Source organism: Arachis ipaensis, chromosome B10, assembly GCF_000816755.2.
Source record: "Arachis ipaensis cultivar K30076 chromosome B10, Araip1.1, whole genome shotgun sequence".
Lineage (NCBI taxonomy): Eukaryota > Viridiplantae > Streptophyta > Magnoliopsida > Fabales > Fabaceae > Arachis > Arachis ipaensis.
In genome coordinates, this window is record NC_029794.2 from 21215483 (window position 1) to 21228768 (window position 13286).

The 13286-nt window shown below is 31.6% G+C and overlaps 1 protein-coding gene across 12 annotated transcripts; it reads right to left on the bottom strand.

Annotated features, from left to right (window-relative positions):
* On the bottom strand, positions 6653–12120 carry LOC107623219 (probable glutamate carboxypeptidase LAMP1). 12 transcript variants are annotated; one of them, XR_002356729.1, is made up of 13 exons: positions 11607–12120; positions 11063–11206; positions 10779–10953; positions 10522–10609; positions 10377–10413; positions 9875–9956; positions 9595–9711; positions 9340–9480; positions 8798–9195; positions 7684–7782; positions 7407–7559; positions 7112–7235; positions 6653–6896 (listed from the first exon to the last, which is right to left on the bottom strand). XR_002356729.1 is itself a non-coding variant. In XM_021114969.1 (7 exons), the coding sequence occupies exons 5-7, from the start codon at positions 9724–9726 to the stop codon at positions 6753–6755; spliced, it is 417 nt and encodes a 138-aa protein (XP_020970628.1). In that variant the 5' UTR covers positions 9727–10413; positions 10522–10609; positions 10779–10953; positions 11063–11206; positions 11607–12120; the 3' UTR covers positions 6653–6752. The 12 variants fall into 12 exon arrangements, 1 of the variants encoding a protein (XP_020970628.1); XR_002356728.1 differs by having other exon boundaries at positions 9595–9956; XR_001616378.2 differs by having other exon boundaries at positions 9875–10413.

Here is a 13286-nt window from a genome sequence, read left to right on the forward strand (position 1 = left end):
TTGAGGTAGGTGCGACACGTGTGGTAGTTAACCATGACTTGATCTTGGAGCTGAAGAGAAGGAAGGAAAAGATGGAAAAGAAGACTGTCAAGGTGAAGAAGGAGAGTATGAATGTTAGGATTATGCGAGATATGATGAAAATTGGGGAAGAAAAGTGTCGTTTTCGAACAAATGTGTCAGGGATTATTTTGTCCCCTGTTAGAGTTATCAGGGATCATTTCATCCCCTGTTAGAGTTGTCACAGACTATTTTATCTTCCGTTAGAATTGACGAAAGCAAGGACCTAAATGACTGACATAATTAATTGTTAGGGACCAATCGAATAATTAATTTTAATTGGGGACTAAAATGTCTTACCCAAAATTCTTTAAGGATCAAAATGGATAAATACTCTTTATTTTTTAGAAACGTTATGGCACCACCGTGTTTACTCAGAACATTTTGGTTTCCTCACCCAATCCAAAGGTCTAGAATAATGCTATGACCAGCAATTAGTTAATAGTCATATTAATTTTTGAAATTATAATTATATTTTAATTTGGTCTTCAAAATTTTGATAAATTCAATTTAGTTTCATGTTTAATATTTGTGTTTCATGTTGGTACTTAATCTTATTTTTATCATAAAACCATTAATGATGTGCTTAGATGAGTGATGGCTGTCACCCTAAATTCTATAACGACTATTTGATATGGAAATTAAAATTTTGTATTTTCTTCTGAATTTAATGTTTGATAATATTACCTAATTATTGTAAAATAAACAATAAGGAAGAGGTAATAAAAATAAAATAACAAAGTATAAATAGAAGACACTTGTATTAGTATTCACTAATATTATTATCTTACTATAATAAAGATAATTCATATATTAATATTGTATTTGCAGCATAAGTATACGAAGAGAGAAAGAGAAAAAAGTGTTTTATATTTTGTATTGTTGTTATTGATTATTAGGGACTTAAACCTCTATTTATACACGTACTAAGCTTTGATTTTTGGTTTAATTACTCTGCTGGTCCCTATAGTTTCGCAAAATTTTCAATTAGGTCCCTATACTTTTTTTCTTTTAATTGAGTCCTTGCACCAAATTTTTTTTAATTGGGTCCTTATACTTTTTTTCCTTTTATTTAGGTCCTTGTACCAATTCTTTTTTTTTTTAGTTGGATCCCTATAAAATTAAGCCAATTACTACTAAAAGGGACTTAATTGAAAAAAAATGGTGCAGGGACCCAATTAAAAAGAAAAAAAGTATAGGGACCTAATTGAAAATTTCACAAATCTATAGGGACCAACAGAGTAATTAAACCTTGATTTTTCAAAGTTCATTAATCAGAAATTAAACCTTCTTTCATTAAGAAACTGAGCCGCCCAAGCATTAATAGGCATCCAACTCATCTCTCATCCTTATCACAACACCCTCCCTTAGATGACCATTTAGGACTATGCCTCGTTAAAACCTTACTAAAGAAAAACTCAATGGAAAAAAACTTTATTGAAGGAAAAAAAGTACAAAATCCTTTGTGATGGGAACTACGTCATTAAAAACCTTGTCAAGAAAAATCCAATAGAGAGAAAAATCTGACCAAGAAAAAAAAGAGTATAGTCTCCCCCTTTTGCCAACATTATTTTATATCTCAAAATCAGTGCATCCTAATCTGATGTACCAATCTTTCAAAGGAGAATTTTGAAAGCGACTTTGTAAATAAATCTGCCAGATTATCGATTGAGCGGATCTGTTAGACATCAATTGTTCCTTGATTTTGAAGATCATAAATGAAGAAGAATTTGGCAGAAATATGATTTTTTCTATCACCTTTGATGTATCCACCTTTAAGTTGAGTAGGGGTGTGCATGGGCCGGGTGAAACCGAACACAAAGATCTTACGATCATTAGGGTACTTAATGATATAACTTATCTATATAAAATCTCTTCAAGATCTTTTTTGTGTATGTTGTTTGATGAATAAATATCCGATCTTTTGTATGCTCGATCTGTAGGCCGAGACAAAATTTAGTCTTTCCAAGATCTTTCATCTCAAGCTCTTCTTTTAGAGCTTTTATAATTGTTGGAATCTCTTTAGGGGTTCCAATGATATTTAAATTATCAATATACATAGCAATTATAATGAATCTAGATGCAGATTGCTTTATGAAAACACATGGACAGATATCATCATTCTTAAATCTGTTTCTGGCCAGATACTCAGTAATACGATTATACCATATTCGTCCAGATTGCTTTTGACCATATAAGGATCTTTGCAATTTGACTGAGAACTTGAGAATATTCATTGGATGGTTTAGATATCTTTAGTACTTCAGTGACTTTCATATATATATATATATATATTACAATCTAATGATCCATATAAATAGGTTGTTACCACATCTATTAGATGCATATGTAGTTTATGGTATGCCGATAAACTAATCAAATAACGCAATGTTTTGCATCCACTACAGGGGAATATGTTTTTTCATAATCTATATCGGGCCTTTGTGAAAAACCTTGCACAACAAGTTGAGCTTTATAGCGTACAACTTCATTTTTCTCATTTCGTTTTCTCACAAATACCTATCTGTATCCAACATGTTTTACATCTTCTAGTGTACGGACTACAAGTCCAAAGACTTCACGTTTTGCAAATGAGTCTAACTTAGCCTTCATAGCTTTTTCCTATTTTGGCCAATCATTCTTTTGTCGACATTCTTTGACCGTTCTTGACTCAAGATCCTTACCTTCATGCATAATATTTATTGCTACATTATATGCAAATATTTCATTAACAATTATCTTATTTTGGTCCCTTTTTTTTCTATAAAGACATAATTTATCAAGATCTCGTCATTTTCAAAATTTTCGGGTACCTTAACGTCTTTTGGCATCAAAACTATATCAGAATTTTAGACAACTGCAGGTGTCTTACTATGTCTTTATCCTTTTGAACAGGAATAATATTTATCTCTTTTCTTTTTCGAGAATTTTTGTCTTTGGAACTGATAGGCCTACCACACTTTTGACGTGAATTCGTTTCGATGGCCATTTGTCCGACTGGAAAATCAATTCAAATTGGAGCATTTTAGCTGGTATATAGGATTTAGTAATTTTTTTCATATCAGAAAATGCATCAGGTAATTTATTTGCTATTCTTTGCAAATGTATAATCTTTTAAACTTATAATTCACATTGTCCTGATCGAGGATCTAAATGCATTAAGGATGATACATTCCAATTAAGTTCCTTTTCATGAAGCTTATTCTCTCCCCCTAATGTTGAAAATTTTGATTAATCAAAATGACAATCTACAAATCGGGCTTTAAATACATCTCCAATTTGTATCTCAAGATACCTCACTATAGAGGGAGAATCATATTCAACATATATTCCCAATTTTCTTTGGGGTCCCATTTTGGTGCGAAAAGGCGGGGTAATTAGAACATATATCGCACACCTAAATATTCTTAAATGGAAAACATTCGGTTGCTGGCCAAAAGCTAATTGCAGAGGAGGGAATTGATGGTAACTTGTTGGCCTCAAATGAATAAGTACTGCAGTATGTAAAATTGCATGCCCCCAAACAGAGGTTGAAAAATTTGTTTTCATAAGTAAGGGTCTAGCAATTAATTAGAAGTGTTTAGTAAGTGATTCTGCTAACCTATTTTGTGTATGAACATGAGCTACTGGATGTTCAACGGTTATTCCATTAGCCATACAATAAGCATCAAATGCTTAGGAAGTGATTTCACCAGCATTATCAAGACAAATTGCTTTGATTGGATTTTCTGAAAATTATGCTTTTAATCGAATAATTTGAGCAGGTAATCTCGTAAACGCCAGGTTGTGAGAAGACAATAAGCACAAATGTGACCATCTCGAAGATGCGTCCGTTAGAACTATAAAATATCTAAAAGATCCACATGGTAGATGAATAGGTCCACATATATCGCCTTGAATCCTTTCTAGGAATTCAGCGGACTCAAATTTAATCTTCACTAGTGATGGCCTTAAAATTAGTTTTCCTTGAGAATATGCATCCCAACAAAATTCATTCGATTGAAGAATATTCTGGTTTTTTAGTGAATGTCCATGGAAGTTTTCAATAATTCTCCGCATCATGGTTGTTTCAAGATGACCCAATCGATCGTGCACAAGTTATGAATTCTTTTGGGTTAGTAAACTTTTGGTTTACAATGGCATGTGATTCGATTGCAGTAATTTTAGTATAGTATAACCCAGATTAAAGTGAGGGTAACTTTTCTAATATAACATCTTTATTTGAATCATGAGTTGTGATACATAAGTACTCATGATTTCCCTCATTCATTGTTTCAATATGATATCTACTTCAACGAATATCTTTAAAACTCAACAAGTTCCTTAGAGACTTAATACACAATAGTGCATTATTTATTATGAATTTTGTTCCTCCGGAAAATAAAATTATAGTTCTTTCGGAGCCTTCTATCACATTGCCTAAACCGATAATAGTATTAACACGTTCTTCTTTTGGTACGAGATGTGTAAAATATATGTTATTTTTGAGAATGGTATGTGAACTTGCACTATTCGCAAGGCAAACATTTTCACCATATGTCCTTACTATTTTTTTCAAAGACAGGTAATAATAATAAAATAAGTAAAAGTATATGCGCAATAAAATTATTTTCTTGATTGAAATTGTTTTTCTAAGAAGTACTATACATAATATTATATACTAAAAATTTTATTATTGTTATATATTACTTTTGAGAATGGTATGCGAACTTGCACTATTCGTAAGGCAAACATCTTTATTATATATCCTTTCCATTTTCTTTAAAGACAAATAATAATAATAAAATGAGTAGCAGTACAGTACATGTACAGTAAAATTATATTCCTAATTAAAATTATTTTTCTAAAAAACACTGTACATAAAAATAGTATCATATACTAAAATATTATTATTATTACTACTATTATTATTATTATTTTTGAACTTGACACATTTAGTAATTTTGAAATTCATAAATATAAATATTTTAATAAAGATTATTTATATACATCACACTTAAAATTTAAATACATAGGAAATAAAACTTAAAAGTTTTTTTACATTATTTATTTACATGAGTATTAAACTCAAATATCAAACTTTTTCATCATTGATCAGATAACCAATATTTCCTTCAGGATCCTCAAAGGAATCAAATACTTCATAATGAGTTGTGTAATTATCAGCAACATTCTTTGAAACAAAATTTGTCTCATTTCCTTTGTCGTCCTTTTTCAAAGATGCTTGATAAAGATCAACTAGGTGCCTCGGGGTACGATAAGTACGTGACCAATAGCTCTTTCCACCACAACGGAAATATTTATCCTCTATTGATTTATTTTGCCCATTATTTCTTTCTTTATCCCACTTTTGGTGAGATACTTTCTTGTGAATATAATTTTTCTTTCTTCCATAATTTTTTTTGTTACCAAAACCTTGCCATTTACCTCTTCTAGGGTTATGATTTGTCACATTTGTTTCAGGAAATAGGGCGGCGCCAGCTGGACGTGCTTCATGATTTTTTAAAAGCAACTCATTTTTGCGTTCAGAAACAAGAAGACAAGAAATTAGCTCTGAATATTTTTTTAATTCTTTTTCTCGATACTGCTACTACAGGAGCACATTCAAGGCATGGAAGGTCGAGAAAGTTTTTTCTAACATGTCATTATCAGTTATTTTTTTTCCACATAATTTCATTGTGTTGAATTATATTCATTTATGGATTTAAAATCTTGAAGACGTAAGTGTGTCCACTCATATCGGGCTTAAGGAAGTATCACTATCTTTTGATGATTATACCTTCTTCAAGGTTTTTCCACAGATCTGCAGGACCTTTTAGTGTGAGATATTCATTTTTCAATCTTTCATCAAGATGACGACGAAGGAAGATCATGACTTTGGCTTTATCCTTTTGGAATGCATTATTTTCATCCTTAATGGTGTCTCCTAGACACATTGACTCAAGATAGATTTCAGCATCTAGTATCCATGATAACACAACTAAAAAATTGTTTAATACAGACAGATTTATAGACAGATTTTTGGTTACCGACAAAATTACCGACGGATTTTGTCCCTTTGTAAAAGCCTCGTCGAAAATTATTTACCGATGGATTTTTTTCCGTCGGAAAATTACCGACGGATTTTTACCAGTTATCGACAGATTTTTCCTCGGTAAATTCTCCCCTCCATTTCCCTGAAACGTCAAACTTTCCGACGGATTTTTCGTCGGTAATTACAGACGAATTTTTTGACGGATTTTTCTGTCGATAATTACAGACGGATTTTTCAACAAATTTTCGTCGGTAATTACAGATAGATTTTTCGACGGATTTTCTATCGGTAATTACAGACAGATTTTTCGACGAATTTTCCGTCTGTAATTTGAATCTTAGAAAATCATCCCACACTCTGAATACAGACAAAAAATCTGTCTGTAAATCCGTCTGTAAGGTAAAATAGAATTTTTTTTTAGATTTTTCCATTGCAAAATAAATTTGTTTTCATACAAAATAAATATAAATTTAACACAAATTTTTATCTAATTTTTATTCGAATATTTATAATATTTCAAAAAATAAACAAATTCATCGTATTATCAAACTAAAAGAAAAGTACTATAAACAAGCAAGTCAATATAATTTAAAACATAAACAAAGTGTATTAATCATCAACTATAATTCACAGTATATTGTTCAACTATACTAAAACTATTTCATTGCAGGGATAATCCTGATTCTTCATCACTTGAGCTTGAGCAGAAGCGAATGTGTTTATTCACCGAGCAACCTCCAACTCTTGTGTCGCTGAAATACGCAGCGGTCGCCTTCAGTTTTCCATTTAAGTGAACTTTCTCCACCTAGAATCAATGATATAACTTGAGTCTTAAGTCAACTTAAACATCATATAACCTGTATAAACTCTAGTTGATGATAGACAAAGACTTACCACCTCATACAACATAATAATGATTCATGAGAATATATATGCTACTTTTGATATTATGTTACGACCCCCTTAAGCATCATGTTAATCTTTTTTTGTTTTTTCAATAGGAAAAAAGTTGAAATTTACCTCTAGTGACCATGGTAGACTGGCAGATAGAGATAACTCAACCAATTGATTGAAATCTACATTTCTTGAAAGGAATATTACAACTTTGGAAGCAATCTCCTTCGCAAGATTGAACAGAGTAAATCTGCACAGAAGCACATTGAGTCAAATAGGAAAGCAAAAAAAGTTACACAACAAATTAGAAGATAAGGAACAAATTATGAATTTTTTCCTTAAAAAACCACTTTCTACCAAAAAATTATTTTATAATATGCATAGAGTCGTCAATGAGTCACAGAAGAGAGGAATATTATACCTCATTCATTGTATTATTTGTATGTACACTTGCACAGTTCAAAAGGACAATACAATCCAACAGGCTCATCACTAATTGATTCACTTTATTAGCACTCTCTTTTTTTAAATTTCCCAAGGTAGTCTCGCTTAGCTTCATTCCTTGTATATAAACCTATACTCTCCATCAAATAAAAATGACTTGCTCATTATATATCAGAGAAAATGTCTCAGTCTTACTGCATGGAAGATATCCAATTTTCTTATTGATAACAATATTCATAAGAAAATACTTTTACCTTCCACTCCTTAAACCAAAGGTTTTTTGTCGGAAGAGGAACGTCTCCAAATATTTTATACAGTTTATCATATTATTTCTTGATGATCTCTGTAATCTTCTGAGAACCAAGAGAGAAAGGTAACTAACTGATAATTTCATAAAGAATTGACAAGTTAGGAAACTAAAAAACACTTTTAATACTGATATTTTTTTGTATTTAATCTGCACTTAATGTTTTAATTAAATAATGATAAATAATAAATTTAATTGATTAAGGAAATTAAAATCATAAAATTTTATTTTACTTAAAGATAATTAAAAAAGGTTTAATTACTCTGCCGATCTTTATAATTTCAACAAATTTTCAATTAGATCATTATACATTTTTTTATTCCAATTGGGTCTCTATACTGTAGCAAATTTTATAATTAAGTTCCTATCATAATAAAAATGTTAGAATTAACGAAATATTTTATTAAACAAAACGAAATATTCAATCAAGTATTAGGGTCTTAGGAATATTCACTTTGTTTAATAAAATATTCTATTAATTTTGACCTTTTTATCATATTAAAAATTTAATTACAAAACCTAATACAATATAGAGATCTAACTGGGAAAAAAAATATAAACAGCTAATTAAAAATTGAAAAAGTATAGGTAGACAATGAAAATATTAAACAATGTGAATAATGAATATATCAAATGTTCAACTCACTAGGTGTACGAATGGTTATCCTAATATTAAGATTTAGGTGGGTAATTTGAGGTGTAGTGTGTTTTTACTTTATTGGACTAATTTTAAAGTTAATTGTTTACATTATTCACAAAAATTATTGTCTACCTAATAAAGTCTTTAAAAATTTCATATAACTAAAGGAAAAAAAAATCTCGTAACAATTAATCGGGGAACCAGAAGAGTGCCCTATAAATACTATTTGCCTCTTTTTATCCATTGCATCTTTCACCTACAGATTTATTCCAAAATGTATGTGCTTTATTTAACAAAGGCAAATAGTTTTTAAAAATGAAAACAATTAATTATTTAATTTCCAAATCCAGGTGATATATGAAAATTTAATTAATAGGATAGTAGATCTTAGGCTAAACTATCTACTATGGTCAATTAATACCTCAGTTTCAAGTAACGGCTTGGACAAAATAGCTTGGAACCTTCCTTGAAAAGCTTCTTTTACTTTAGCAGCATCATTGTAACCAATGCTTTTAAGTGATGGGAACAGATCAGGGTCTATTGGGACTTCCCCAAAAGGCTTCTGAGAGTACCAATCTTTTGCAGAACCTGATGCTGGGAAGCTGATGAACACTTGTTGAGGGTCCCCTTTGCGATCCTTTTCAAGAATGAAAAGTTTTTCTGGTGTCTTGTGAGCCTTCCAGGCCAAAGAAATTGCTTTCTTAATCATCTCTGCTCCAATAAATTCTGTGATTCCAACAGCAGTAGTCATGTTTGATGTTTCTTCTCTGCTTTACTTGTTTGGTTTCTTCAATTTCATCTTTCTCAGAAGTTAGAACCCTGGTTTCATTCAAAACAGTAGAATTCATCTAATGTTCACATAGAATTTGTTAATGAGACTATGTGATATTATAAGTCAGAAGAAGAATGAGGGAATAAGCCTAGAAAACACTTGCTTCTTAGAGTAAAAAACTATATACTCACCAAATGCTTACGCCATGTCATTCCTAAGAGGCCATCTCTGTCAGTGAATACATGTTCAACCATCATAAGTCTATCATTCACATCTCTCACTTTCATTTGGTACTCTTTCCATGTTCTCCAACCTTTACTTGCTTCTATTTCCTGAACAAAAAGAAAAAGAAAAGAAAAGAAAAGAAAAGAAAACACTTTATTATATGATAGTTGTTATTTTAAGAACTTGTGTTTGTTTTAAGTTTAAACTTTGCCAAATGATACCTTTCTCTGGTCATTTATCTTGATTGCTGCTTTCTCAAGCTCCTTGATTGACTTCAATATAGGAGACAAATTCATGTCTTTATTTGAAATCTCATCTTCCAAGTTCTTCACATTAAGCTGGGATTCAAACATTTTGGTTTCATGAATATCTTTATAAAATTCAGTTACAACGATCCTTATCTCATAATGTGAGGTCGGCTACATAGATTATATGGCACTATATTGCCACGTCGAATTCAGTGACAACAGTCTGAGTGTAAAAAGTACAAAGTTAACACACCTGGAGCTCCTTAGCATAGGATTGATAATCAAAAGGTAAGAACTCCTCATCTGCTAGCCATAATGCTACTAGACCCCAAACACTTGCAGTTGTTTTTCACAATAGAGCCAATTGTCATTCAAGTGAACTAAGTATATGTAGTTATAGTTTCTCTTGTGGTTTTTATAGTTCCTTCACCTATTCTTTCGCATAATGTATGAAATGACATAGATCCTGTTACCACTTGTTAGGATTTGATTCGATTCAATGCGAAAAAAAAATTCTCGTATCAACTAAGGTCATATGAAGTGTCAAACATGATAACAGAACTTTCCCATTTGTAACACTATGTGTATATGTTGTGAATATACTAATTGCGGAAAAGTTAACATATTTTAACCTGTAGTTGTATATGTAATTATTAAATTCTTAACTCTTCAAGAAACATTTTGATATCATTAGAGTAAACTGAGATGGAGTTTAATGTGACATAAACTGAAAAAGAAAATTGAATGTCACCAACCTACAACATGCCTATGAAACATAGGATCTCCAAATTTCTGCATCCAGATAAAATCATCATACAGTGAGTGGTATACTAGATAATTTGCAGAGAGAGTATTATTAACGCATCTGAATCTTAGTGATTAAATTAATGTGTTATGTACCTCCTCCAAAGGCTATATCAATTGATGGAATTCCCACATGCTGCACAAAAGGTTTATAATCTGATCCTCCACCACCTAATCTTCCAATCTTTCCATGTAAAGAAATAGTTCATGATTATTATAGATGTTCAAGTTATGCTACTATTTTAAAGTTCAATCAATCACATACTGATCACTGGCCAATTTGTTGAAACTAAAAGCATAGTAAATTGCATGCTTTTACTTTACTAATTTTTTGACAGTTGCAATATGCTTACAAAGGAGAGGTGCCAAAACTAGTCCAAGCTTCATAAAGGCTCTGTGATGAGTTATCTGGGTCTGTGACCTAAATAAGAGTCAATATTTAACAATAGTTCTAGGTGCAGATTTTTGTGGATCAGTGGCTCCAATTAGTTTTCGGCCATAAGTTATGACTCCTTCTCCTTCCCAAACCTGTTTCATGAATTCAAGGGAAAATCAGACTAGTCTAGAAACAATAACAGGGCCAGAGCTTATATGACAGAGCTTAATTGAAGATGGTGACAGAATAATTTTAACTAACCAAAAATGCAGTCTCATTATACGACCTTAGAACAGTAACCACAACCAAATCAACGATCATCAACGACTCCAAGAGCCTCCAATTTTCCAGATTCAGGCCAAATCAAACACAGAATTTTCACTACTCAGCAACAATTCAGCAAAGCTAGCAGCAGAAAATTCAATAATCACATATCTCCAATTTTGGAATTTAGATTCAGAATATAAAATTACAGAATTAGTGTCTACAACAGCAAAAGCTTCAAAATCAGCAAGGAATCAAAAACTTATAGAAGAAGTTCACATAAAAGGAGAAGAAGGAGACTCATCAGATTTCAATTTTACATTTTAACCTCAACAACAAACAAAATCAATAGTGCTGGTAGATCGAGCAATAATTCAGCATTCATCTTTGTCTATTTATGCAAAAAACGAAAAAGAAGCAAAAGATTTGGCTGAAGAAGAAGAATTAGCTTTCAATTTTGAATTTCAACCAGTATAATTAAGAGCAATTTCAGTTCAAGCATGATTCCAAAATTCAATTCCAAAACTGCAATCAAAATTACCTCTCATTCCAGAACACACAAGAGAAGAACACCTGGATCTACATTTGGCGCATTTGGAGGAAACGGCTCGGGCCGAGCTGAGGAGGACGTTGCCATCCAGGGTAGTAGAGTAGCAGCGGAGGGCTTGAATCGTCCACCGCCAAAGCCACCTTACTCGTTTACAAAGGCTGTGGTTGGCCGGGCGGCAGCCAGCGGTGCCGTCGCAAAGTTGGAGGGAGATGACACTGTGCATGAAGGAGGCGGATGGGCCCAGAGCGGTGAGAATGACGACGACGTAACTACCTCCGCGACCACCAAAGGCAGAGATCTTCCCTGAAGGATGAGTGCAGTGATTCCTGAACACCGGATGAGGATAACCAGCGAACGGCCGTTGCTAAGGTCAGTGATGAGATCCGACGGCGGCAGTGGTGAAAGAACCTCGTGCGATGGAGAGAGCGTAGACGGAGAAAGGAAGAAGCTCTTCACTTGTGTAGAGTGTGAATGGAACTCGAGAGACTAGGGTGTAAGTTAGGGTTAACTCAATGTTTTTTATGGAAAATTTTAAATTATAGACAGATTTTTTGTCTGTAATAATTTAGTAGAACGCAGTATTTTTGTTTATTTAATTACAGACAAATTTTCTGTCATTAACTATTTTCTACAAAAAAATTAATTTTTTTTATAGAATTATCGATGGATTCTCTTTTCTATCTGTAATTTATGTTAATTCATTTTTTTTGGTTTTCGACAAAAAATCCCTCACAAATTTCGTCTGTATTTCCGTGGGATAAAATTTGTCAAAAATATTCGTCTGTAATAACTAATTTTTTAGTAGTGTAGTTATTTCCAGATATATCAAGAGTGTTAAATTCAAGATGAGAGAATTTTGACATAATGAAAATTTATTACCTGAGTCTTCCTAAATTTTATTCAGAGTCTCATGCTGATAATGTGTTGTAAAATAAATAAATAAGGAAGGAGGAATAAAAATAAAATAACGAACTGTAAATAGAAGATACTAGTATTAGTATTCACCAATATTATTATCCTACTATAATAAAGATAGTTCATATATTAATATTATATTTGCAGCATAAGTATACGAAGAAAGAAAGAAAAAGAAGTGTTTTATATTTTGTATTGTTGTTATTGATTGTGAGGGGTTTAAGCCTTATTTATACAGGCACTAAGCTTTGGTTTTTCAAAGTTCATTAATAAAAAATTAAACATTCTTTTGTTAAAAAATTGATTCGCCCAAACATTAATGGACATCTAACTCATCTCTCATCTTTATTACAACATTAATATGTTTATTAATAGGTTTAATTACTCTGTTGATTCCTATAATTTTGCGAAATTTTTAAGTAGGTATCTATACTCTTTTTTCTTTTAATTGGATCCCTACACTAATTTTTTTTCCAATTAACTCCCTCTTGGCAGTAATTGACTTAATTTTACAAGGACCCAACTAAAAAAAATTTTGGTGCAGGGACTGAAATAAAAGGAAAAAAAGTGTAGGGACCTAATTAAAAAAATTTTAGTACAAGAACTCAATGGAAAGGAAAAAAAGTATAGAGACCTAATTAAAAATTTCATAAAACTATAGAGACCAACAGAGTAATTAAACCTTATTAATAATATGTACTAGCTCTTTACTAGACCCTCATGCTAGTCAAATCACATTTTATTAATTATTTTGTA